The sequence below is a fragment of the Haliotis cracherodii genome, unplaced genomic scaffold, assembly GCF_022045235.1.
Source record: "Haliotis cracherodii isolate W230 unplaced genomic scaffold, xgHalCrac1.p SCAF_21, whole genome shotgun sequence".
Taxonomy (NCBI): Eukaryota; Metazoa; Mollusca; class Gastropoda; order Lepetellida; family Haliotidae; genus Haliotis; species Haliotis cracherodii.
This window is the reverse complement of record NW_027266277.1, coordinates 10,862,146-10,889,806: the sequence shown is the minus strand read 5'-3', so window position 1 is coordinate 10,889,806 and position 27,661 is coordinate 10,862,146. Positions and strand designations below refer to the sequence as shown.

The 27,661-nt window shown below is 42.4% G+C and overlaps 1 protein-coding gene across 1 annotated transcript; it reads left to right on the top strand.

The window, feature by feature from the left end:
* Positions 1-882: 882 nt before the first annotated feature.
* On the top strand, positions 883-27,604 carry LOC139470771 (nose resistant to fluoxetine protein 6-like). The gene is made up of 15 exons (XM_071253060.1): positions 883-1,655; positions 14,610-14,821; positions 15,408-15,498; positions 16,050-16,140; positions 17,174-17,532; positions 18,708-18,890; positions 19,224-19,317; positions 19,798-19,893; positions 20,573-20,738; positions 21,302-21,381; positions 21,602-21,700; positions 22,435-22,561; positions 23,974-24,166; positions 25,655-25,797; positions 26,912-27,604. Exons 1-15 carry the CDS (start codon positions 1,037-1,039, stop codon positions 27,035-27,037), a joined length of 2,679 nt encoding a protein of 892 aa, XP_071109161.1. The 5' UTR covers positions 883-1,036; the 3' UTR covers positions 27,038-27,604.
* The last annotated feature ends 57 nt before the right edge of the window (positions 27,605-27,661 follow it).

Here is a 27,661-nt window from a genome sequence, read left to right as displayed (position 1 = left end):
ACGACTAAACTAAGAGAGGAACCAGGTCATTGGGACGTTGAATGTGGAAGTTGTGAACGCCACATTGTCACAAGTTAAATACAATGATACGTTTAACGTTTACTCGATAACCGTGGTTAGACATTGACCCGGCACCCCACGTGTGGCGACTTCATTGACGCCATCGGTTCCACACTGGTGTCCTTCCCCCGACGGTAGCAAGTGGCCACCAAGGCCCATAATGGACACACGCGTTGTGGAGTGAAGATGTCCAAGGCAGCGTTCTAGACATCAGTGACGTCATCATGTTGTTAACACGTTGTGTACAACCATCATACTAAGCTCATAGTCTTAAATACAGAAAATATATCTGGTCTTGCGGCTGAAGCTGAAAAAATATCTAATCTCGATACTAAATATCTAGTCTCAATCCAATACTATTTTGTGGTCAGCCGAATAGACAAAGTAGACCTCAGTGTATCTGTCTATTGGATAATGGACGGTTACTTTGACCTCACCCCCAACCCAAATAGAGTTTACACTTGACGGTGCCCAGGCGTCTCCATCAGTCAACATATTGCTTACTGTCTTGTGTATTCACAAACTCGGAATGGCTCAACCCAAGGCCAAAATACAAAATTGTGAGTCGAGTTACAATTTTCGGTAAATGGACCGGGTCATACCCGGGTTGCCAGTGTGTCACGGGGGATTTTACTTATAAACTATACCATAGATAAATTAAATGCTATATTTAGCATGACGTTGCCATTGCAAACATGTTCCAAAGTCCTGCTGGCATACCATTGGTGTTGACATTCCTGCATCGTCTATCTCTGAACGTTGTCGCGCACCCCGGATATACTTGCCTGCTTATGAACTCTCCCTATCACAAAGCTAGCGACAACTGGTAGCGACGGACGCGTTTAGTATCGCTCGTGTGTCCTTCATATCAGATCCCTCCGACGCCCTGTGTTTGAAATGTAAAGAACTGGACTTCTTTGAAAGGATCAGTTAGAGCGGACATTAAACATTGTGTGAAATTGGATGAACTTTCGCCATGATTCGCCACACATTATTCGCTGTTATGGTGGTCGTGTGTCTGTCATATGTTTCCGGGCAAGCCGACTTGGCACACAGTTACACCCCGGACAAACAACCTCTGAATGAGACAGCGTTGTTTGTGGCAGACGCTTTATATAAACACCCAGTTCTTTTCCGTCAACTTCTCAAGATCGGCGCTGCTGCTAAGCCGTTGTTGAAGCTAGGGGGAAATGACCCCAAATCTGGCATGTTTATGAACTTTGTTCTGGATATGGTACCAGGACTGCTGCAGTCGCCGGAAACCGCCGGCATCCTGGAAATCCTGGCCGACGAACTCCACCGAGTCAACATCACTGATGTGTATGGGTTTATCCAAGCTCATAACATGACCCAAGACAACCCACAGGCAAAGCAGATGGTGAGCGGCGCCATTTGGAAAAGAATCGATAAACTCCGAGCTGTCCGGAGAATCCTGACTGGCAATTCTGCTCGTCATTTTCTTCCCATGACCAGCAACGACACCATCACCGATGTCTGCTACAACGACATGATGAACTTCATGGACGCCATGATCAGCGCTCAAATACCACCCAGAGACGCCCTTAACTACACCTTCATTCCCTGGGCGCTGAACAGTAAGTATACATTCTCCTGTGATCACAGACCAGGGCCCACTTTCACAAAGCGATCGTAGCGCTAATATGATTCGTAACTCCCATACTTTAACAGAGGCTTACAAGAATCGCAGCTCTAAGATCGCTTTGTGCAAGTGGGCCCAGTAAGATGTTCACCGCATTAAGATGATCTCAACAGTAAGTAGAAGTTCGGCCCTAATCCAAGACCATGTCTTACTGTATTAAGAGAATTGTTTAAGTTTTACCTTTATCCATATAGGTATTTTTAAGATGAAAATGATTCAATCTAACTGTTCAAATGGAAAAAAAGAAGAGGTTCCCTGTGCATTCTATTGAGTGAGCCGTACTTTTTAACTGCTGCGCCAAATTCACACTTTACCATAGATACATGGAGAACGACCAGTCGCAGTGTTAACTGTTAACTGCATAAAAGTGTTATTAATGGTATTTACCTGTTTACGTCCTATACAACACAACCACTTTAGGATAAACCATTCATGGTAGAGATATCATCACAGTTTCTATTCTGACGTTATTATTTAAAATAAAACGTCCACGCCAGAGATTATCCTCTTAACAGATTCCATTGGGCGTAAACGGAAAAATAGCGGTGAAAACCAGAGAACACCAGGTGTTCGCGAAAATAACGTTTCACCTTTGCCATTACCTAATGCAAACCCTCGTACAAGGGTAAACCGTGCACACTTTACAACCATTTGTCTAATTCTTCAAGATCAATGTTTACCAAAAAGCTATAATAAAAGACAAGTTAATTCTGGTTAACTTCAGAGGTTTATTTGTTTGCAACAGGTCAACTTTTCCCTTTTCCCAGATATTGCTGTAAGAGATTCGTCATAAAAATGATTATTATTCCCCGCCCAACAAAGTTGACAGGGGATATAGGAAGGGGCTCCGTCCGTCCGTCACGTTTCGTTGCCGGAGCATAACTCAGAAACCGTTCAATATCTTTTCATGAAATTTTGCAGGTTTGTCAGGTACATGCTGAACTGGTGCCTTTTGTTATTTAGAAATTTTAGATTTTTTTTATTTTTTACGTTTCCATGGCAACGAGATGGTTCTGTGAGGGTAGGGTTCGTTTCTGGAGCATAACTCATAAACCGTTCAATATTTTTTCATGAAACTTTGCAGGTTTGTCAGGTACATGCTGAACTGGTGCCTTTTCTTATTTAGGAATTTTAGAATTTTTTATTTTTTACGTTTCCATGGCAACAAGATGGACTTAGATTCTGTGAGGGTAGGGTTCGTTTCCGGAGCATAACTCATAAACCGTTCAATTTTTTTTCATGAAACTTTGCAGGTTTGTCAGGTACATGCTGAATTGGTGCCTTTTGTTATTCAGAAATTTTAGAATTTTTTATTTTTTACGTTTCCATGGCAACAAGATGGACTTAGGTTCTGTGAGGGTAGGGTTCGTTTCCGGAGCATAACTCACAAACCGTTCAATATTTTCTCATGAAACTTTGCAGGTTTGTCAGGTACATACTGAACTGGTGCCTTTTGCTATTTAGAAATTTTAGAATTTTTTATTTTTTACGTTTCCATGGCATCAAGATGGACTTAGGTTCCAAACTCTTCTTCCACCTCGTTAGTTTAGAATATCAACATTTGTTTATAGTCGAGTTTATAGTCGACATATCACTGATTTCAAAAGTCGTGCAGACCTAAATTACTTTGATCGACCCCAAAATAACACAAGACCAACGGACCACCATTTATTTCATTTTACTGGCCCCTAAGAAAATATACTAAACTCGGACCAGCGGACCAGTGTGAGTCTCGAACACTGAAACATCCTTAAAGGAACTCTGTGATGTTCATCTCCCCCTGTAAACACTACCCTTAAACAATGCACTGACGTTTCCACTCTTACAAACCTTACCATATGGTTTAGCACCGTATTAACAAAGACACTATGGCTTTGAGTGGGTATTTAGGATGTGTAGTAATGAATACACGTTGACTTACTGATTTCAACTTGTAGATGCAAAGAATTTGAATGAATACGGCACCAAGTCTCCTTTGGATTATCAATTAAAATATTATAAAGAGAGTGTATACATTATTCATAACCCATTATATTTATCCATAATCAAGATGTCACATCCTGTGATAAATAGGAGTACACAGAGCTTGTCGTCAAAAAGCGACTTCAGTGAATTTATATCAAAACCGTTTTATGATTCGTCCCAGTGAACGGTGGGAAATGTCGCTAGCTGATGACTTGTCCTGAGGTGGTGTGGGAAACGCCGCCTGAAAGTGGATCGGGTGGTCACAATGTATGGCCTGGCTTATTGCATCATCCTTACGGCAGGGATAACCGCTCATGGTATTAACCACTTGCATGCTGTTTAAACTCATTCACCTGGTACTGGCTGCATTGGTTAAACATGGACGTCGCAGGTTGTGGCCTTAAACAGCACTCACACAATCACTCACCCTTCCGTCACCCTTTGCAAAGAGACAGCACGTTTCTTTCTTGAATCTGAACATGGCCCACTTGCGCAAAGCCATCTTTGCGCTAAGATGATCGTAACTCCCATGCTTTAACATAGGTCTGCAATAGTCTTAGCGCTGAGATGATCGTAACTCCCATGCCTCTAACATAGGCCTGCAATAGTCTTAGCGCTGAGACGATAGCTCCCATGCTTTAACATAGGCCTGCAATAGTCTTAGCGCTAAGATGATTGTAACTCTCAAAATTTAACATAGGCCTGCAATAGTCTTAGCGCTAAGATGATTGTAACTCTCATACTTTAACATAGGCCTGCAATAGTCTTAGCGCTAAGATGATTGTAACTCTCATACTTTAACATAGGCCTGCAATTGTCTTAGCGCTAAGATGATTGTAACTCTCATACTTTAACACAGGCCTGCAATAGTCTTAGCGCTGAGATGATTGTAACTCCCATGCTTTAACATGGGCCTGCAATAGTCTTAGCGCTCAGATGATTGTAACTCCAATTACTCTAACATAGGCCTGCAATAGTCTTAGCACTAAGATGATTGTAACTCTCATACTTCAACATAGGCCTGCAATAGTCTTAGCGCTAAGATGATTGTAACTCTCATACTTCAACATAGGCCTGCAATAGTCTTAGCACTAAGATGATTGTAACTCTCATACTTTAACATAGGCCTGCAATAGTCTTAGCACTTAGATGATTGTAACTCTCATACTTTAACATAGGCCTGCAATAGTCTTAACGCTAAGATGATTGTAACTCCCATGCTTTAACATAGGCCTGCAATATTCTTAGCGCTAAGATGATTGTAACTCTCATACTTTAACATAGGCCTGCAATAGTCTTAGCACTAAGATGATTGTAACTCTCATACTTTAACATAGGCCTGCAATAGTCTTAACGCTGAGATGATTGTAACTCCCATACTTTAACATAGGCCTGCAATAGTCTTAGCACTAAGATGATTGTAACTCTCATACTTTAACATGGCCTGCAATAGTCTTAACGCTGAGATGATTGTAACTCCAATACTTTAACATAGGCCTACAATAGTCTTAGAGCTAAGATGATTGTAACTCTCATACTTTAACATAGGCCTGCAATAGTCTTAACGCTGAGATGATTGTAACTCCCATACTTTAACATAGGCCTACAATAGTCTTAGAGCTAAGATGATTGTAACTCTCATACTTTAACATAGGCCTGCAATAGTCTTAGCACTAAGATGATTGTAACTCTCATACTTTAACATAGGCCTGCAATAGTCTTAGCACTTAGATGATTGTAACTCTCATACTTTAACATAGGCCTGCAATAGTCTTAACGCTAAGATGATTGTAACTCCCATGCTTTAACATAGGCCTGCAATATTCTTAGCGCTAAGATGATTGTAACTCTCATACTTTAACATAGGCCTGCAATAGTCTTAGCACTAAGATGATTGTAACTCTCATACTTTAACATAGGCCTGCAATAGTCTTAACGCTGAGATGATTGTAACTCCCATACTTTAACATAGGCCTACAATAGTCTTAGCGCTAACATCGCTTTGTGCAAGTGGGCTCAGACGGCATCTCGCTGCGACAATAGTGTGCGGTGTTAATAATGAGTGTTCATGTTACCGTTATCTACAGAGGTTACATATAGTTACAATGACAAGAAATAAAAAATGTTTAACAGTTTTCGTCAGATATATGTTATTTGTTTCGACAAATAATTGAGACTAACTATTCTTCTGACAACGTTTTGAATTGAAATGTTCTTTCCGACCAAAACGAATCCATTGTATATGTAAATAACATTACTATGACAACATGGATTACAGATACGTCAGTGATCTAAAATGCCGAATGTTTTACTATGCAGAGTCTCTTTCCTTAGTTGTGCCTGGATCCGCTGTTCGTTGTTTCGAATCTAAGATCATATGTGTGACGCTTTACACCGCTCATCGACATGATGGCGGTGGACACGGGCCTTACGCGTTGTAGCCTTGTGAATGAGTGAGTGAGTGAGTTAATATTTAACGTCACATCGGCAGTATTTCAGCCATACCGTGACGTGTTGCCTTGTGATGAATTGGACCCTGGCCTTCGGGGTTGCGACCAAAAGCTTTAACCACTTCGTTACCTTGTCACCCACCTACCACAAAACACTGACAGGAATAAATATTGTCTCCTTGGACAAATGTTTCAAAGTATCTGAATGAGTTAGTGAGTATGGTTTTGCGACACTTTTATCAATATTCCAGCAATATCAAGGCGGGTGACACCAGAAATGGGCTTCACACATTGTACCCATGTGGGGAATAAAACCCGGGTCTTGGTGTGACGCGCAAACGATTAAAACCACTAGGCTACCCCACCGCCCCCGGTAACCAGTCACCCATTCCAGCCAGTATGTGAGGATCGAACATAGCTGCATGACGGGCTGGTTGTCTGTTTGTCCTTGTACTCCGACGTCATTGGGCGGTCCTCATGTATTAACCACTGTTCAACCTGTCCCAAAATGTCGAATTTGTCCAAACCCTCATAGTTTGGGGTAGCCTTGTCGTTCAAGCGTTTGCTCGTCACGCCGAAGACCCGGGTTCGATTCCCCACATAGGGCCGCCAAAATAAAGGTAAGATGAGGTGAAACGGGGTTTAACTTCGCATTCAGAATTATTGCACTTATATACTGTGGTTGTTTGTACTAGTCCAGACTTACGACCGTCTTATAGTGCCATCCTACTGAGATTCCTTGCCGCAGTTTCACCTGTATACGACCGCCTCCGTGGTCGAGTGGTTGAGCGTCCGCCCAGAGAGCGGAAGATCAGGGGTTCGATCCCCGGCCGCGTCATACCAAAAGACGTTAAAAGATGGTACTTATTGTTACCCTGCCTGGCGCTCGGGCTGAAACAAGGACTGGTCGGCTCGGAGTCAGTATACTGTGTCAGGTTGGGATATTCATTTTAAACTGCGGCATGGTATCTCAGTGGGCTAGCACTATAAAATCGGCATCAGTACGGACTAGTACAAGCAGCCACACACACGTGCATGCACGTCGCTATATAAGTGCAATAATCTTACACGCGACGTTAAATCTCTTTTCACCGCACCTTCACATGTATTCCCCACTCAGATAAATTATACTCCGAACCGACCGGTGCTGATTGTATCCATTTAATGACGAGTGCCAGGCAGGGTGACAAGAAGTACCATCTTTTGACGAGGCTAGGGATCGAATCACAGACTTCCTGCTCTCCGGGCAGAGGCTCTATCCACTAGACCACGGTGTCGTTCCTGCAAGATAAAGCTGGAATGGTGATGGGTGCGGCATGAACGACCATTCACTCACCAACGCTGCCACATTCAGTTGTCGTATAGGCGGAGGCGTGATGACGACAAACCGCATAACCCGCTCGACTTTCAAAGTCCAAGCAGTGTTAAACACAAATAACTCAGACAAATGAGGTTATCAGCTCTTCGTCATCACTCGTGATGTACCCTTGGCTCTTAATAGTGTCTGTTGTTTGTTTGTTTTCTGAATTTAATACGTCAGTCAGTTTGTTCCTTTTCCTCTAGTCAGTTCGCTTTTTGTAGGAAAATAGTATTATCAAATTTGTATATTTAGAAACATGGGAAAATGGAAACATAAACTAAATTTATGACAAAAACATATTTCAAAACGTGTAGAACATAATTCAGATCGTTTTTGTAGAAACATGTCTAGAAACAAAGTATTATTATCAATTCTGTATATTATAAAACATAGGAAAATGCATTAATGAATTAAATTAATGACTAAACCATATTTGTAAATGTGTATAATATAATTCAGTTTGTTTTTGTAGAAACACATACGGAAAGTGTTATTATCAATTCGGTATATTTAGAAACATGGGAAAATGGAAAGATGAATTGAATTAATGACTAAACCATATTTCAAAGTGTAATGGATGACATAGCAGAGAAATAACAACACTAGCAATAGTTGTTAGAATGAAAAACACGTTCGCAAACGCCAACAAATAATAATCTAAAAAAACCAGTTTCGTGAAGCGGAACTTGATCAAACTGACATTACAATTTATACTCTTGAATCAAATCAGAAATTTAATGGTATGCACGAACACACTTTCTACTCTGCTATGTGTGCAGACAGCTTCAGTTGAGTGAGTATAGTTTTACGCTGATGTTTTTATCATCCAATATACATACAACAACCAGGGCATCACACATTATACCATGTGGGGAGACCGAGAACAACTGGGTGAGAATGGGTCTTCAGCAACCTTGCTTGCAAGAGGCGCCTAACGGGATCGGGTGGTCAGGCTCGCTGACTTGGTTGATGCATGTCATCGTATTCCAAGAACGTAGATCGATAATCATGATGTCAATCACTGGATTGTCTGGTCCAGACTCGATTATTTACAGACCGTCGCCATATAGCTGGAATACTGCTGAGTGCGGATTTAAAACAACAAACAACAAAAACATTTGAGGACACGAACACGGTCTTTTGGCGTGATGAGTGAACGCTTTAACAACCGGGCTATCTCATCGACCCAACAGTTCATACTTCATAGGAAAATATTCTTGACATGTATAAACAATGGGTTATTTTTTCATATACACCCAGGTGTCACGGGGTCGGTAACGGGGTGTAACTGGTGTTGGCAGATCCGTTATCTGTGGTGGTGATCTCATGTGGCCTGAGATGTTCGGCCTACGTGATCAGAAGGCACACTTCGGCCATTTCCGTAAATAGCAATCGGAATGTCGCGTACTGGCACAATTGATGTATATCTTGGTTGACCGTTGTCACGGTTACCCGACACGAATGTTTACGCGCACCTGTTCAAAGTCTATTCAGATAACAACTGTAAATAAACACTGTCTCCATCAAATGTAGCCATCTATTGTTCCAATAGTGATGGCGACTTCTCACACGTTCCTCCTCATGCGCGAGTCATGTTGTTGACAGGGTACACACAGACGTAAGGACAAATTGGCAATGGTGTTTAAGATAATTGCTATTAGTGTACAATGAGACATTCGAGAAGTTTAACTTAAATTTTTTGACACATGTTTCTTGATAACTTTCCCTTTTCTTCAATTCCAGAGGTTTAATTAAATTAAATTAAATTAAATTATACATTCGTTGTTATTAGATATTGAAATAGTGCGTATGGTTTTACGCCGCATTAGGAAATATTTTGTCCATATCACACTAAGAATAGACCTAGCGGGGAATCAAAACCGGGGCTAGGCGTTACGAGAGAACGCTTCAACCATCAGGCTGTCCCAACGCTTTCTGGCGTCATGCGTCGTAGACAAATCTGTCTCTGTTTGTAGATATGGAATTATGGAATTATTGTCCCATACATTTAAATTCAGGAAGTGCCCAGTACGATGGAACTATTTCCCTAAGAAATGTACATTAAAACTTATTTGTTAAACGATGGAAGAGTGATATGACCAACGCGAATAGTATGAGATAGATACTTCTGTATTCAAACAAGACACAAGCAAAATATAGAATCTATAACGCCCACACTTTTCATCCATTGAAACCCTGAATAATAACAATTAAATTAACACTCACAGTTAATATACACTGTGACAACGGCTGCACTATGTACCAACACCAACAAGCATTTAGAAAATAAACTTCTATTATCCATTTCTAAACAATACATATGTAAGGCTTACACAAAATATCCGAAATATGTAAGGAATTAATCAGATACTATCCGTCCAGATATTTATATAGGTTCAACATCTGGATAAAAAAAGAAATTGTCTGGAAAACAAATTTTTGAAAAACATAAGTATGCACCAGACTGTCGAAAAAAACCGAAATTATTTACCATAAAAATTACATTGTTGCAATGTGTTTTTCTTAAAAAATATATTCAAGCGCAAAAAAAATATCTAACAGCAGTAGTTGAAAAAAATCTTTTCTCAAGGCAAGGCAAAACTCTCACCCCCCACCCCCACCTCCACCCTCCATATCAAATGGTCAGTCCCTAGGTCTACTGCCAGCGAACATAACAGTGTAATCAGTATGTCAACTTAACATGGAGTAAACTGCACTACCTATAACAGGCATCCTACATATCTTAAAATCTATTTAAAAAAACAGGCGTCGTTGGGTGCAAACTGATAATTGATATTCTCAGCTATAAAAGATCTTGTGATAAGTACATGACGCAATCTATCCACATAGAATATAGTTACGCGGGTGTATCAGCCAAACCCACCCATTCATCTGACAAGGACGTGTTAGCTACCATGTGTTCATCCGCGAATCACTCCGCGAGGACGTGTTACTCAGCATGCTTCTGAACTTTGCTCTGACAAACTTTGACCTAAGGGAATTCTAGTTTCAGCCATATTTGCTTGGTAACGAAGATAATAACACGACATACCTACATGGGGTGGACACCGTTTGTTGTTGACATTTCGACCAATGGGTGAACTATTTGAAACAGCTTGTTGGTTTTGTTAGTGTTGTTTAACGCTGCACGCAACAATATTCCAGTTATATGACGGCGGTGTGTAAATTATCGAGCCTGATCCAGGCAATCCAGTGATTAACATCATGACCATCGATCTACGCAATTGGGCTTCGATAACATGTATCAACCAAGTCAGCGAGCTTTATGTGAAGCATGGGTTGCAACAAACAAACAAACAAACAAACAAGCAAATATCATACCCGTGGTCGTGGCTTTTACGATTGTGGTAAGCATCTACGACCTGCAGGCACTACTTCCATATTAGCCGTGATATAACTAAAATACTGTTCTAAGTAGCGTAGACCCCAACTCATCCGATTTCTCTAAGTTCACTTAACTCCTGTTGGGTACCCATTTGTTGCTGGATAAACAACCTACAATGATATCTGTAGCTGTGTTAGTCCCCTGATTCGATAAATAAATGACTGGAACAAACAATTGCATATTGACTAACTACGAATATCTACACCTATAAACCCGTACCCGTATTGTTAGCGTGTATCCTACCGGTTTGATAAGATATACATTGGGAGGACAACGCGAAGGTTTATGTGAGATCTGACAAGTATAGTCTGTCCTGGCAACGACATGCATTAATCATTGAATTATTTTTACCAGTCATTCTCACCGCTGCCAATACCAGATATGAATGTTTAGTTTCAAGGGCATGATCACACTGCAGGCGCCAAAGCAAGTGTGTCTTGTTCACTATTAAAGCTTAGTTCCATCAAGTTCAACCCATGGCAATCAAAAACTCACCCAAACCCAAACCAAGTCAATCCCATCCCATCCTATAACTCCCCCAATCCCATCCCATCTCAACCAATCCCATCCCATTCAATCCCATCGCATCCCATCCCACCCCATCCGACCCAACCCCACCCATCGCCCCTCTGTCCCATCCCTTCCCACCCATCCCATTCCACCCGACCCCCACCCCCACCCCACCCCACCACACCTCACCCAACCCCACCCATCGCCCCTCTGTCCCATCCATTCCCACCCATCCCATTCCACCCCACAGAACCCCACCCCACCCCACAGAACCCCACCCACCTTACCTCACTCCACCCATCGCCCCTCTGTCTCATCCCATCCTATCCCACCCCATCCCCCCCCATTCTATCCAAACGACGTATCATAACATCCAAATCAAACCTGATTTTCATTTTCAAGTTGTTTTCCACCACATGCTACCTCGTTCTACCCCACCCAAATGTAACCTCACAACACCCCAATACCAAACCCTTGTTGAGAACCTCCAAATCGAAACCGGTATTATTTCAAAAGCCACCTGCTGTGATAAGAGTCTTACAAATCCCCCCACGATACAATCGCGTGTACCGTCGCCCACAAGAAGAGGTTAAAATAACCTGTAGAAAATTAATGCAAACGTTGAATCTGTTATCGGGTCTCTCCGGGAACTAGAACCCATTAATTACATTATCCTCCTTGTACCCGGGCCAGGGTGTACTGAGGTACCTTCAACACACAACTAACCCAAATCTGTTCAAAACAACTATCACGTGACATGGGAGCAAAACCCACAAACACTTTCGTCTCCAGGAAACACTATCTCCAGGAATTATCTCCACTTGATACGACCCGCTGAAACACGTGATTCTAAACTAGAGTGAGTGAGTGAGTGAGTGAATTGGGTTTAACGCCGCTTTTAACAGTATTCCAGTTATATCGCGGCGTGTCAGCTTAATGTGGGAGGAAAGCCCGAAGTGATGCAGGGCTCAGACGTTTACCACTTCGGTGAAACCCACGAGCACGGTTGTGTTGCTAGAAAATATAATCGGGGCGAACCGGGGTTGGAACCCACAATCATAGGTTTCTGGCGTGCCCAAGGGACGCAACTCCTTCCCTCTGTGGTAGAGTAAAATATTCACATATTTGTTATGTTTCCACTGAAACATTCGTTTTGATTTATGGCTTTTGAATAAGGAATGTCTGAAGTTATAATCCAAAGTCATTAATTGCTGTACATTATCACCAGAAACGCCACTTTGCGAGGACAAAGAGTGGTGGGGACAGTCTTGTGTTACATGTGGTCGACTCTCAACATGGGTACGATAGTTGGGTATTACTGAATTATTTGCGATGCATTGCTCAAAGCAGGCGTACAAGACCTCATTTACTCATGTGTCAATTATCCAGGGCACTCTGTAGGCTAGTCTGGAATTTGACCTTGCGATCACAAAGCAGGATATATAGATTAATCTTGGCGTAATTCATATTCCTAATGATAAAGGATATCACAAATTTAATTATTGAATTATTTGGGGTGAATTGCTCAAAGCGACATATAAGACCTCAATCATGTGTCAATTATCCAGGGCACCCTGTTGGCTAGTCTGGAATTTGACCTTGCGACCACAAAGCAGGGCATAGAGATTAACTTACATTCCGTGTGACAAAGGTTATCACAGAATTCGATAAGGGCTAATATTAATTATATTTGACATTTTCCTCGTTTAACGTCTTATTTTCACAATAAATAAGCAGGCGTCATTCTATTGGCACACTGGCTGTACCTCGCCATGCAGGAGGTGTCAAGGGAAATGGAGTGTGTGTGTGTGTGTGTGTGTGTGTGTGTGTGTGTGTGTGTGTGTGTGTGTGTGTGTGTGTGTGTGTGTGTGTGTGTGTGCGTGCGTGTGTGTGTGTGTGCTTGTACTATAGCTAGTCTGGACTAATGCCGATTTTATGGAGCTAGCCAAGTGAGATACCATGCCGCAGTTTAACATGAATACCCCACCCAGACACAGTATACTGACTCCGAGCCGACCAGTCCTTGTCTTAGCCCCTAAATGCCGAGCGCCAGACAGGGTAACAACAAGTACCATCTTTTACCGTCTTTTGCTATGACGCGGCCGGGTTCGAACCCCGGACCTTCCGCTCTCTGGGCGGACGCTCTTCTCGGTGCATCGGGCCACAGCCTACTCCAAACACAAATACATGCCTTAGCATAGACCTCCGAGACAGAATCCATAACGTTCTTTTATTGTACAGCTCTAAAATGATTGAATTTGATTTGAATATTTGTTTGTTGGATGGTTTTGCCAGACACAAGGGGCTGACATTACTCATATATTCAAAATTAAAAAGAAACAAAATCAATACCTATAGAGACAGCCGGGCAAAAGAAAGCATACTCTTGAAAACTGGATTTTACTAAAACATTACAAAGGCTATCAAAACGTTACTAGGCTGAAAACAGTCGCCAAAAAAATGTAAACCTGAGGTCCAAAAACACAACTATGATACCCGTATCAAATACATCACCATCTTTTATCATACATCCCTGTCAGAGAAATGAGATCTGATTGGTCCACTTGATAAAATACTGTGTCTTTCATTTTTAACCAGCATCAAACATGGGTGTATACTTTTTTAGCCCGGGAGTTTAGTTAACAACCCAAGAAGCGTTAAGCCGAGACATCGCTCATAAAAAAACACACATTTAAACATGATTTACTATGGCCTTTTTGCTTTTAAGAATCTTGGTAGGTTTCTCTGTCTCTGGAGTTATTGTCCCCGTCATCACAAATATATACTCAGATGCAGAAAAAACACATTTAAACAATATTAACTTTGACCTTTCTGCTTTTAAGAATCTTGGTAGTTTTTTGGTCCCTGGAAGTTATAGTCCCAGTCATCACAAATATATACTCAAAGGCAGGAGTTCTTGTGACAAACGAAACACAAAGAGGATCGGTCAAACAATTGTTTTGCTGTGTATGGAATTATATCACATAGAAAGAACAATGTCTGGGGGAATGGTAACAAACAACAGTCCATATAAGGAGCGCTCCTACCATATGCAAATGAGTCATCATCAGAGAGGGTTCAGAGGCAAGTTCTTATAAAAATCCACGTCACAATAACTTTTGACTTTGGGATGCAAATGTTTCATTACAAACCGAAGATAACAATATCCTGAATTTATTTTTGTCTTTTACTTCTCAGTGTTCGACGCCCTCGGTAAACCTACCGGCGGAATAACCAAGGGCTCTCTCTACTGGGTGGGGTCCTATGACCTGTGTGTGTCCATCAAGGCTGGACTTCCGGCGGGCGTCATTCTGGGAAACAGGACACTCACGACCCCAATCAAGTTCAACGGAAAGTTCTGTAGAGCCCAGTTCAGCCTTCCGGATGCGCTGATCAAAAGTTTCAATGTGGTATGTAAAGTGGGAAGTTTTCAAGTGATTTGCTATCTCAAAATATACACGTCCAGTACCAAGCATGCCATTACAATTCTGCTTCCAAAGTGATTGAGCATTTCGAAATAAACAACTGACGTTCAGGCGGCATCTTTAAGACATGTGGTTGTTTGGACGTAAAATGTAACAACACCAAGGTTAAGTGTTATACTGCGGTAAATTGTAAAACTGCGGTAAAGAGTAACACTGTGGTAAAATGTAATAACACTGCGGTAAAATGTAATAACACTGCGGTAAATTGTAATACTACGGTAAATTGTAATAACACTGCGGTAAAATGTAATAACACTGCGGTAAATTGTAATACTGCGGTAAATTGTAATAACACTGCGGTAAAATGTAATAACACTGCGATAAAATGTAATAACACTGCGATAAAATGTAATAACACTGCGGTAAATTGTAAACTGCGGTAAATTGTTATAACTGCACTGCCGTAAATCCCTTGTAATTTGTTGATACGACGGTGGTTATGTATGGAAAGTGATTGTCAGCATCGTCAAATGTTGAATGGTATGTTAGTTTAGAATCTGTTTTCATGTAGGATACGCGTGGTGTTGCTCTGAGCCTGTCCTGGGGAATATGCGTGCCGGATTCATGCCACAGCAATGACATCGCTCAGATGTTTGACTTAGGTACGTCTTAGATACAGTGATGACATCATCGAGATGTTTGACTTAGGTGCGTCTTAGATACAGTGACTCGAGAACATCCTGTGTAGAATAGGTCTTCAGCAACCCATGCTTGCCGTAAAAGGCGACTATGCTTATCGGAGGAGGCGACTAACGGGATCGGGTGGTCAGGCTCGCTGACTTGGTTGATACGTGTCATCGTATTCCAATTAAGTTGGATCGATGCTCTTGATATCAATCACTGGATTGTCTTTTTCAGACTCGATTATTTACAGACCGCCGTCATATAACTGGAATATTGCTGAGTTTGGCGTTAAACAACAAATAATCAAACTTAGATACAGTGATGAATCAGGTCAAATGTTTGACTTCGGAAAGTATAATATAACGATGTTTGACTTGTGTAAATCAGATGTATTGATTAAATTGCTCAGATGTTTGACATAGTTTGACACTCAGGTGAACTATTAATGACATATTTGATCTAACAAAACACCATTATGGTGTATTATTGATGCTGCGAAACAGCTGTAATGTCGCTCTGTTCTCTGTAGGAGTTATGAAGGGAAGAGGTATTGTTCCCCACACGGTCACCTGCTTCGAAGAAAGGGATCTCACCAAGGATACATCGGGTCTCGTCGCCGCGTAAGTACTTGTCTGAGTATGGTGGTCGTGCCTGTGGTGGTATTCCAATGATGGGGATGGATTGGCACATTACCAGTCGCCCAGTGTTGGATACATGACAGAGAATCTCGCCAATAGCTTGTCCCTCTGTAAGGATTCGGAGTCAGAATCAGTCCCGAAAACCCATACTTGTCTCACTGTGAGAGTCAGAATCTGCCTCCAACCTCATACCCGTCTCACTGTGGTAGTCAGAATCAACCTCCAGCCCACATACTTGTCTCACTGTGGGAGTCAGAATCCGCCTCCAACCTCATACCCGTCTCACTGTGGTAGTCAGAATCAACCTCCAGCCCACATACTTGTCTCACTGTGGGAGTCAGAATCTGCCTCCAACCTCATACCCGTCTCACTGTGGTAGTCAGAATCAACCTCCAGCCCACATACTTGTCGCACTGTGGGAGTCAGAATCTGCCTCCAACCTCATACCCGTCTCACTGTGAGAGTCAGAATCCGCCTCCAACCTCATACCCGTCTCACTGTGGGAGTCAGAATCCGCCTCCAACCTCATACCCGTCTCACTGTGAGAGTCAGAATCTGCCTCCAACCTCATACCCGTCTCACTGTGGGAGTCAGAATCCGCCTCCAACCTCATACCCGTCTCACTGTGGGAGTCAGAATCCGCCTCCAACCTCATACCCGTCTCACTGTGGGAGTCAGAATCCGCCTCCAACCTCATACCCGTCTCACTGTGAGAGTCAGAATCTGCCTCCAACCTCATACCCGTCCCACTGTGGGAGTCAGAATCTACAAGATAGTCACGATGGATGTAGCTGTCTTATACGTCGTCATATCGCCAAACCCTTTTCACTCACTCACTCACTAAAAGAGGCAGACAAGACGAAGTTGTCACAGAAGTGATCACATAGACAAACCCATTTCACTCGCTCACTCACTCACTCACTCGATCACTCACTCGCTCACTCACTCACTCACTCGATCACTCACTCACTCACTCACTCACTCACTCACTCACACAAACATTTTTCTTTTACAGCATTATCTTGCTGGTGTTCGTTGTCGTCGTTGTGTGCTCCACCCTTTGGGATGGAGTCGGCGACTGGATTAAGGACAACATCAATACTGACAACGCTGAGAGCGACAACAGCTACGAACTGAGCAAAATCAACGGCAACGTTAACGGTGGCTACGTGGCCGATCCGGATGAAGGTAGTAGCCAGAATGTGATGGAGGTTAAATCGGCTGGTGAGCTCCCCCCTGCCTACACCCCCCACCAGAACGACAAGGGAGAACTGGGAGAGGAGTATCTCAATGGCGGAGCCAGGAAGTTCAAGGACGTCGCGGAGGTCAAGATCACCAAGCCGTCAAGAGCACAGGCGAAGCCAAGACAATCAGGTACTGCTCACTTTGCAAATACGGACCTTAATGGAGCGCAAGCGACCTGGGTCCGTTCCATCAACTATCGTACTTTTACATTGACTTACGACGCGTCAATACGATCACTTTGTGGAACGGGGCGCTGAGTATAAAGCGTATGCACATGGTCATCTCAATATTCAAGTGAGTGAGTGTGGTTTTACGCCACTTTTAGCAATATACCAGCAATATCACGACGGGGGACACCAGAAATGGGCTTCATACATTTTACCCATGTCGGGAATCGAACCCGGGTCTTCGGCGTGACGAGCGAACGCCTAAATCACTAGGCGCCCTATCAATATTCAAACACTATATACGTGAAGTCGTTTAAGTAAGAATACGTACAACTTTATGGATAACAACTTCTACTATTCTATATTCTATCAACCAGAACTTGTTATCCACAAAGTTGTACGTTTTCTTACATACGTGAAGTCGTTGTACTTTAGCTGATTTGTTCTGATGAGGCAGTTTTAAGCTTTTGATATGCAAATTGTTTCGTTAAAAGGGCCCCATCACACAAAAACTCGCAGCGCTACGACTACAGTTCTATATATGAAAAGGGCACACGTTGACATTCACCGAGGACGCCGTGATATAACTGAAATACTGTTAAAAGGGTCGTAAAACCAAACTCACTCACATTCATTATCTGTTGAAGCATTACCAAGCGGAATATCATCTTCCCGAGGCAAGGGAGTTAACTGACTGTAAAAGTCCAGTTTACACCTTTGCCGAACAAGGCTGGAAAATCTGGGATCGATCGTAGCGCTACCATTGGCCGAAATCTGCACGGAAATCTGCCGAAATCTGCACGGCAGTTTACCAACCGGATGTCCATTTCATTACGCGATGTGATTGGACTATGAATAGTCCAGCCGAAATATAACAGTCCATAATTGCAGCCTATTTCGGCAAGGGTGAAAACTGGACTTTTATAGTCAGTTAACGCCCTTGCCTCGGGAAGATGGGGCTAACTTAGCGATTAAAGACTTCGCTTGCCACGCTGGCTGCGAGTACTAATATGACTACGATGCATAAAGCTTCTGTGATATAGCCCAAATTCCCAAATAAGGCCACAACATATTGACGATTATTCCCTGGATTTGTCGCAACCTATTTTCAAATATATTTGTATCGCAATGTTTCAGTGTGTCAGCAGCTGATCAAGGCCTTCTCTCTGTATACAAACATCCCCAAGATCTTAAACGGGACGAAGAATCCTAACGCCATCCACTGCCTGCACGGCATCAGGTTCTTCAGCATCATGTGGATCATCCTGGGCCACACCTACAACTACGGTATCCTCTCCGTCCAAGACAACCCCACCACGGGTGAGTACAGTCAGGGAGGGATGGTTGTCGATTGTCAGAAAATTAGGGAAAGTTGACGAGTCGGCTTGGTGCAACTCGGAGAGTTTGGGAGTCGGCTTGGTGCAACTCGGAGAGTTTGGGAGTCGGCATGGTGCAACTCGGAGAGTTGGCAAGTCGGCTTTGTGCAAACATCAAAAAATATTTGTCCTGGATAATTGCATATGCTGTCAACCACTAGGATATGCACATGCCGCCCTCACATAGCTGGAATACTGTTGACTGTAGCACACTACAACGAGCAATTCACACTGCGTCACCGCCTTTTACACACGTGTATGTGTTTATCTATTCCAGAGAACCTAATTGACGCTGACAAGCTGTTCAAGCGCTTCTCCTTCCAGGGCATCCAAGCTGCCGGTTTCGCCGTGGACACATTCTTCTTCCTAAGGTTCGAATGAGCGAGTGAGTAAAAATTTAACGTCGCATCGGCATTATTTCAGCCATATAGCGACGAGACCAAGTTAATATATTTACAATTTAGTTATTAATGCATTTTTTTATTTATAAACAAGTTGTGAAACATATTTGAGAATAATATATTTTAGAAACAATTTTTGAAACATATTTGAGCATAACTGTATTATATATACAGTTTTAAAACACGGGCTATAGGCCACCAGTAACCAACGCTAGGGATCATGGGGACTTAAGTACCTCTGCTACCGGCATGAAACCATATTCTGAAGGTCGGGGCAATAAGGGGAGGCAACCCTGAAAATGATGTATACAATCCGCCATGTATACAAGTATTGTGTTGTCCCCAGCGGTCTGCTGATCTGCTGTAACTGAAGGTCGGGACAATAAGGGGAGGCAACCCTGTAAATAATGTTTTCAGTCCGCTATGTATACCGTATTTTCTTGTCTCCAGCGGTCTGCTGATCTGCTTTCTGACCCTGAAGGATGTGAAGAAGAGGCCCGTCAACTGTGGCTACGCTGGGATGTTCTACTTCCACAGATACTGGCGGTAGGCGGGTATTTTCATGTCCAAATCCTTCAGTTTGTTGTATTGCATCGTTAGAGTACCACAGTACAGAGATAGATGGTGCATATGGATGTGAAGGTACGCCTTGACTTGTTATTCAAGAAATAGTTAAAACAACATTACATTATTCAACAATTTTGACCATTTTAAGGAAAGAGTTGCAACACTGACCCTCTAGTTTTAATATTAAAATCCCTCAACCAAAAAACAACAAAGACTGTTGTAATGCGAAAGGAAATGTTTTCTGCAATTTGTTTGGCAGAAAACATTGTTAAATGGGATAAGTATGTTTCGTTTTTATTTTTCTCAATCCAAAATTTGATACACTTGATCCATTCGGATTTGCGAAATTGATACCACATAAATTAAGTACTGGGTTTGATAAATTTATCAGAACAACTTCGAAAACTACTTTTATGTTGACAATTATTTCACCGATGTCAACAATTGTCAAACCAACGATAGCAAATGTTATTGATGTCGCTGTTGCAGTTGCGTTGTTGGTGTTAAGAATCTTATAATCAATGTTGGTTATTGGCTTCAGAGTTAACGAACATGTTATCAGTGGTGACAACACTGTCGACGATTCACATTATTGTTAGTAATTGTGGTGTTGATATTGACATTTGAGTAATCGATGCTGACACCATGTCTGTTTTAGTCTGACGCCCATCTACATGATCGTCATGATGACGTTCTCGTGTCTGTACCGTTACTTGGGGGAGGGGCCTCTGTGGCCGGCGGAGTTAGCGGCAGCGGACAACTGCAAGCAGGTCTGGTGGACCAACCTCCTCTACGTCAACAACCTCGTTCACGTCGACGACCAGGTGGGTGTCGGCCCGACCCTCGGGCACCAGGGCCTCCTTAACGTACAGTACAGTAAATGTATATTATCGAGATATCCATAGTTCGAGCAAATAGAATATCGATGATGCCGGCATGATCTGCCAGAACCTCAAACGCTTATGGTCTTTTCACGATATGTTCGAGTTACGGAGCATTATTTCTGTCTTGCTACGACGCCAACAGCAGAGAATGACCAGGGTCACGTTGATATGCACAGCTGTTGCGCTGACAGACAAATGTGTCATTTTGGGGTGAATCATTGGATTCTGGAAGAGTATTCATCATGTTAATTCGTAAGCAGCGACTAACGGGATCGGATGGTCAGGCTCGCTGACTTGGTTGATGCATGTCATCGTTTCCCTATTATGGAGATTGATGTCGATCACTGGAGTGTCTGGTCCAGACTCGACTATTTACAGACCGCTGTAATATAGCTGAAATATTGTTGAGTGTGAAGTTAAATAACAACGCAAATTTTACTATTATTCTTAGTCAGGGGAATATACTTATGTCAGGTACTGTATATGACATTTCCCTCCCACAGTGCATGGGGTGGTCGTGGTACCTGGCAGATGACATGCAGTTCTACATCATCTCCCCATTCTTCATCTACCTCCTGCATCGGTGAGTAGTCAGCGAGTCAGTGAGTACGTCACTCATGAAACATACTGATAAAAAAAGTTAGGGATCAATAATATTTGGGGGGAAGAGTGAGCAAAATTCCACAAATGACATGATGCCAAACTATTTTATATCTATATAAAGTATATCAGTGTTGTCATAAATTGATGAAATAAACATCAGGCAAATATCCTCTACAATGTTATCTCTGTTATTACCACAGCATCCCCGTCGTTGGTATCCTGGCAACCGTCATGATGATGTGTGCAGGCGTTGCCTCTTCCTTTGCGAAGGAATACAAGTTCGGCGGAGACATGTTCAGGTGAGCTATGGTAAACTAAATTTCACTATGCTGACCAAAACTAAACTAAAGAGTATTAATACATCTCAAGTTTGAACCAACGTTTGAGTATACAACGATTAGTTGGTTGGTTGGTTGTTCGACGCCGCACTCAGCAATATTCCAGCTATATGACTGCGGTATGTAAATAATCAAGTCTTGACCAGACAATCCAGTGATTAATATTATGAGCATCGATCCACGCAGCTGGGATCGATGACATGCATCAACCAAGTCAACGAACCTTACCACCCGATCCCGTTAGTCGCCTCTTAAGACAAGCACAGTCACCTTTTACAGCAAGCATGGGTTGCTGAAGACCTATTCTACCCCGGATCTTCTAGGGTCGTATACAACGATTTAACTTTACTTATAAATGAGATACGAATAAGGATCGACCCCGGACCCAAGGGACATATTACCTTTGGGCTACCCAACCGCCACCTAATGACATCAAAAACATGGGGGGAAAGTATCAACAGTTAAACTGGAAATATTTGGAATATGATCAGAACTATTTTGTTGATCATCACTGTCAGTGCTGACTCTCAGCAAAACGGGTCAATATGAATGTATTGTTAATACAAAAATCATACCAGTCGCTGATACAAACATGAATTTTCTGCGTTGAGAAAATGAGTAAATTGAAAACGTCAACGCCATTAATATATTTTTTTGAATCGGTAATGACGTGGCATGTTTTCATTGGCTTACAGGATGAAGGAGAATCCCCACTACTGGGCTGACGTGTACATCGTCCCCTGGACTCGCGTCGCCGCCTACTGCGTCGGCATCCTCCTTGGCTACATCATGTTCAAAAGCAAGAAAGGGTCGCTGTCGAACGTAAGCATCTGATTGGTTGAGCAGTTTTAAATGATTTGATTGGATCGGGTACCAGATATCTCGCGGACTTTAACTGCTTATGAATACATTATTGAAAAGAATCGTTTCTTTTTCAATTCCAATTTTGAACAAAACGTGCCATTTGGATTGGCGAAATAAGTACCGCAGTAATTATGTATTATTTTGAATCATAAATTATCAGAACAATTTCAATTTGGTTGTTTTTCTCCGTTAACCTGTTAATCGGTCAACGAGGCAGATTCAGTTGTCACGGAAGCACACGACGTCATTCAATTGTATGACGAGGTCACAGTATTCCAGAGTGGCGCGACGCCAAGTTTGTCTCACAATCATGTGAGTCATGGATACGGACAGTGTGAAAACACGCGTGAAAACAATCTACTATGTTTGCAGTATTGACGTGTTTGTATTTTAGTCAGCTGATGAGTGTGAGTGAGTTGGGTACACTAAACGTACACATTGAAACAGTTCTTATCACACGATAGTGTACCTCATCTTCCCGAGGCAAGGGAGTTAACTGACTTTCAAAGTCCAGTTTCCACCCTTGCCGAACTAGGCTGGTATTATGGAGTTACATTTTGGCTGGACTAACGAGTCTATGCATAGTCCAATCAAAATCGCGCACCGAAATCGGAATCTGGTTTGTAAACTGTCGTGCTGATTTCGGTCGATTGCAAGATTGGCAAAACATGTGAACCGCCAACTCCTTGTCAGCAGGTATTTTCCAAATCTGTTCATGATTTTAATCAAGGTGATCACGTGATTTGATCACGTTTTATCACAATATAGATCTTGATTATCGATCAGATCGTCTTGACTGGTCGCCGTCATTCTGTTAGAAGCAAGTGCAAGTGACACGAGAGATGGAATCTGATTGGTCCATAGGAGAGGTTTCGAAGGGACAAAACTCGTAATAACCACTGGTGGCGCACAGAAATTCCAGCCTAGTTCGGCAAGGGTGGACAATGGACTTTTAAAGTCTGTTAACTCTCTTGTCTCGGGAAGATGAGTGTACCCGAAATATGTAGTTTTTATATGTTATGTGTTCAATGTCAATATAAAACGTCAGCACCAAAAAATAACCAGTCTCGGTCATCCGTCGAAACAAATTCCAATGGGTGCAAAAGGCAAAATAACGTGAAAGTTATATACTATATACTGTAAAACAAGGAAAACTGACGCAACTATAGATCATTATGCAAAGTTTATAGTGAAATTATACATCAATCATAACATGGTCTAAGTAAGAGAAATCAATCCCAATCTGTTGAATCTCATGATTTCGCCAAAACGTCGTGGTGCCTAACGTTTTATCCTGAAATTCATACAACGTACCATGGACTATTTTACACTCCGTCATGTGTATGACATATTTTGTTTTTGTTTTGTAGACGAAAGCTCTGATTGGCTGGATTCTGACGTTCGCTGTTGGTTTGACGTTGTGCTACGTGACGTATGACTACCGTGCGGAAGGCAAGGACCCATGGCCGAGGTGGGGAACGTCAATTTATGAATCGTTTGGGAGACCCCTGTGGGCGATGTGTGTTGCCTGGATCGTCTACGCTTGTCACAATGGAAAAGGGGGTACGTATTGGCTACTAGACCAATATCATCTTCGCGATATCCTCTCAGAAACTGGAACACGGAGTGTTTGTTGTTTTTACGCTTCAGTCAGCATATTTCAGCTTTATAACAAATGCGGACTGACCCCTGCGCATAGCGGATGTGACGTAAGGCGTCGTAACCTTCGGCTTTCATGTTCCTTTAGACTGACATGTAGTCCCAGAAATAAAGTTATCTTATCTATATATATAAATGTGAAAACATTTAAAAAGCTTAGGATGTTGAGGCTATCTAGACTTGACAAATCATTCTAGACTTGAAGTGGACTCCTTTTGTAATTTTATTCTCTAGGGTCGGGGAGAGAGACGTTCCTCAGACGTCCACATTATCTTAAACTCTGATGAGTGCTGGTCCGTTTCATTAAGCGATCTTACCACGGGGGCGATGGAGTAGCCAAGTGGTTAAAGCGTTCGCTAGTCACGCGGAAGACCGAGGTTCGATTCCCCATATGGGTACAATGTGTGAAGCCCATTTCTGGTATCCGCCGCCGTGATATTGCTGGAATATTGCTTAAAGCGGCGTAACACCATACTCACTAACTCACTCACCCTTAGTGCTACGGTTGTCGTAACTCACTTGACATTGTCGAAGCTAAGATCGCTTTGCATCAGCAAAGTTAGAGAATAACAAATATGACAAACGAGTTTCCAGGAATTACGAAGTATTTGTCCAGAGTGAATGTATTCTGAGCCCCGGGCCCAAGGCTCCAGAGGCTCCAGAGGGACAGATAACTCGCAATTCATGGTTTCGTGGAGGTCATTCTGTTGTATTATCCACTGGACCAAAACCGAAAACAATGTTTTGTCAATGAAACAAAGAAAGACTATTGCGACAATAACTTCACCTTGTTAACGTCATAAATAATGGATGACGTCACACTGTAAGCCTATGTTAAAGTATGGGGTTAAGATAACCTTAGCGCTAAGATCGGTTTGTGCAAGTGGGCCCTGGATAGGTCATCAGTAAGACGTCATAATGCCCCAAACCTAAAATACACCATGGAGAACATCTCAAATATCGAAATGCTTCATCTGTATTTTAATTCTCTTGCATGGGACAAATTAGGAACAAAAGATATTCAATTTAGGCTCTGGTCCGACACAACAAAGAGATCTTGGCAATACGACTACCCTTACAAAAGTCTTTGTTAATGGCGATGTAAGAGGAAACGGTGACTCCCAGCCACAGAGCCTGACCACCCGATCCCGTTAGTCGCCTCTTACGACAAACATAGTCACCTTTTACGGCAAGCATGGGTTGCTGAAGCCCTATTCTACCCCGGATCTTCACAGATATCAAGGTTTATCAGCACGGTAACCTTGCTCGGGGGTTTCAGCAGACTGATAGACACCTAAGATCTGTGAGATACCTTGTATTAATTTCTATGTCGATCGATATCCAATACACCAATGTCAAGATTGCAGTGACATCATCTGCTTCCGGTTGCAGGCATCATCAACAACATCCTGTCCTTCAGCGGCCTCATCCCGCTGTCGAGGCTGACGTATGCCGCTTACCTCCTCCACCCCGTAATGATGATCATCTACGTCTTCGGCAAAAAGTCCCTCATCTACATCAGCGACTACGACATCGTGAGTGTCCCATAGTGTGTTATGTCGACAGTAGCTGCATCAACGTCGGTGGTGGTGAAGTTAGAGTAGAAGCTACTGTTATTGATTTTGTTTCTCTGTTATTTGTTTAACGCCGCACTCAGCAATATTCCGTTCTGTAAATAATCGAGTCTTGGCCAGACAATCCCGTGATTGACATCATGAGCATCGATCTACGCAACTGGGATACGATGACATGCAGCAACCAAGTCCGCGAGCCTGACCACAGATCTCGTTAGTCGCCTCTGGCGCCTTTTAGGACAAGCATAGTAGCCTCTTACAACAAGCATGGGTTGCTGAGGACCTATTGAAGCACTGGTAAAAAGTAGCTGTAGTGGTAGTAGTAGTAGTAGTAGCAGCAGTGGCAGCAGTAGTAATAGTAGGAGTAGTAGCAGTAGTAGTAGTACCAGTAGTAGTAGCAGCAGTAGTCGTAGTAACAGTAGAAGTAGTGGTAGAGGCAGTAGTAGTAGAAGCAGTAAGAGTAATACCAGCAACATCAGTAGTAGTAGTAGAAGTAGCAGCAGTAGTAATAGCAACGACAGTAGCAGGAGTAGTAGTAGCAGCGGTAGCAGTAGAAGCAACAGCAGTAGTAGTAGTAGTAGTAGTAGTAGTAGTAGCAACAGTAAGGGACTGGTAGCCGTGCTCGTAGCAGGTGAGCTATGAGAACTTGTGTCAGTATAACACAATACGGCGTCACGACAATAGCAGCATCACAGACGTTGTCGTGGAAGCAGTCGTATAACCAGCTGCTGCAGCATCTGTCAATATCTAGCTTGACGTACCATTGGGGATTCGAACCCGGATCTTCGACACACTGACCGTTAGGCTGCGTGGTTTTGTTATGACTTCCGTGGAGGAAATATTGTAGGGACATGTTGCAATAGTAAGATCATAGAGTGTCAAACATAAAATCTTCAGATATACGACCCTTGACCTTTCTCATATGTCAAGGGCTTTCAGCACTGTGATTATGTCTGTATTAAACAAAGTCAACAAAATATTCTCATTTACGTCACGTTGTTTTTGGAGTTGGTTATTTTTGTCATTGATTGTGCGTTTACATTAACGTATCACGTGATATCAATTGTGTTTTCAGGCCTACCTGTACATGGGTCACGTGGTCTGTACCTACCTGGCGGCGTTCTTCTTCTCCAGCATTTTTGAAGCACCGTTCCTCACACTGGAGAAGATCCTCTTCCGGCGAGGCGGCCATTCAAGCTAATAATGCATTTCATTGGTCAAATTACACCTGCCTTGGAATTTCAACCAAGCATAGAACGCGTACTGTATGTGAATTACGATGACGAATGACACTATTTATTTGACAATCGTCGCGTGGCATATTTTAAACTTGTATCATAACACACAAAAATCCCTGCATATTGTGATAAACGATAATGGCCAGTCGAACCATGTTGTAGCTTGAAGTAGCTGTAGATTTCAAACATGAGTACTTAGTTATGTGTCACACTGACCCAGTTACAGAACAAGAAACAAAAACATAAAGGTCAGTGTTGAGGGTTTGGGCCATGTTTTTTTCACGTTGTGTAACTTGTGCACATGAGTATGACCCGTTTCTATGTATAGATATAGTGATCTGAAGAATTATTCGTCATTTTCTTGCATTTTGTTTCCTATGTTTTTTAACAATGTTTCTGTTTGTTTGTTTGTTTATTTATTTGAAACCCGATATTGTGGACATCAACTGTTGGAAAATATCAAATACATATCCTGTACAATTATTCATCGAAAGATCTAAATATTGCACAATCGAAACGAAACAAAAACTGCCTGAACCGTATTTGACAAAAGAGGTTCTTTAACTTGAACAACTTGAACATGAAGC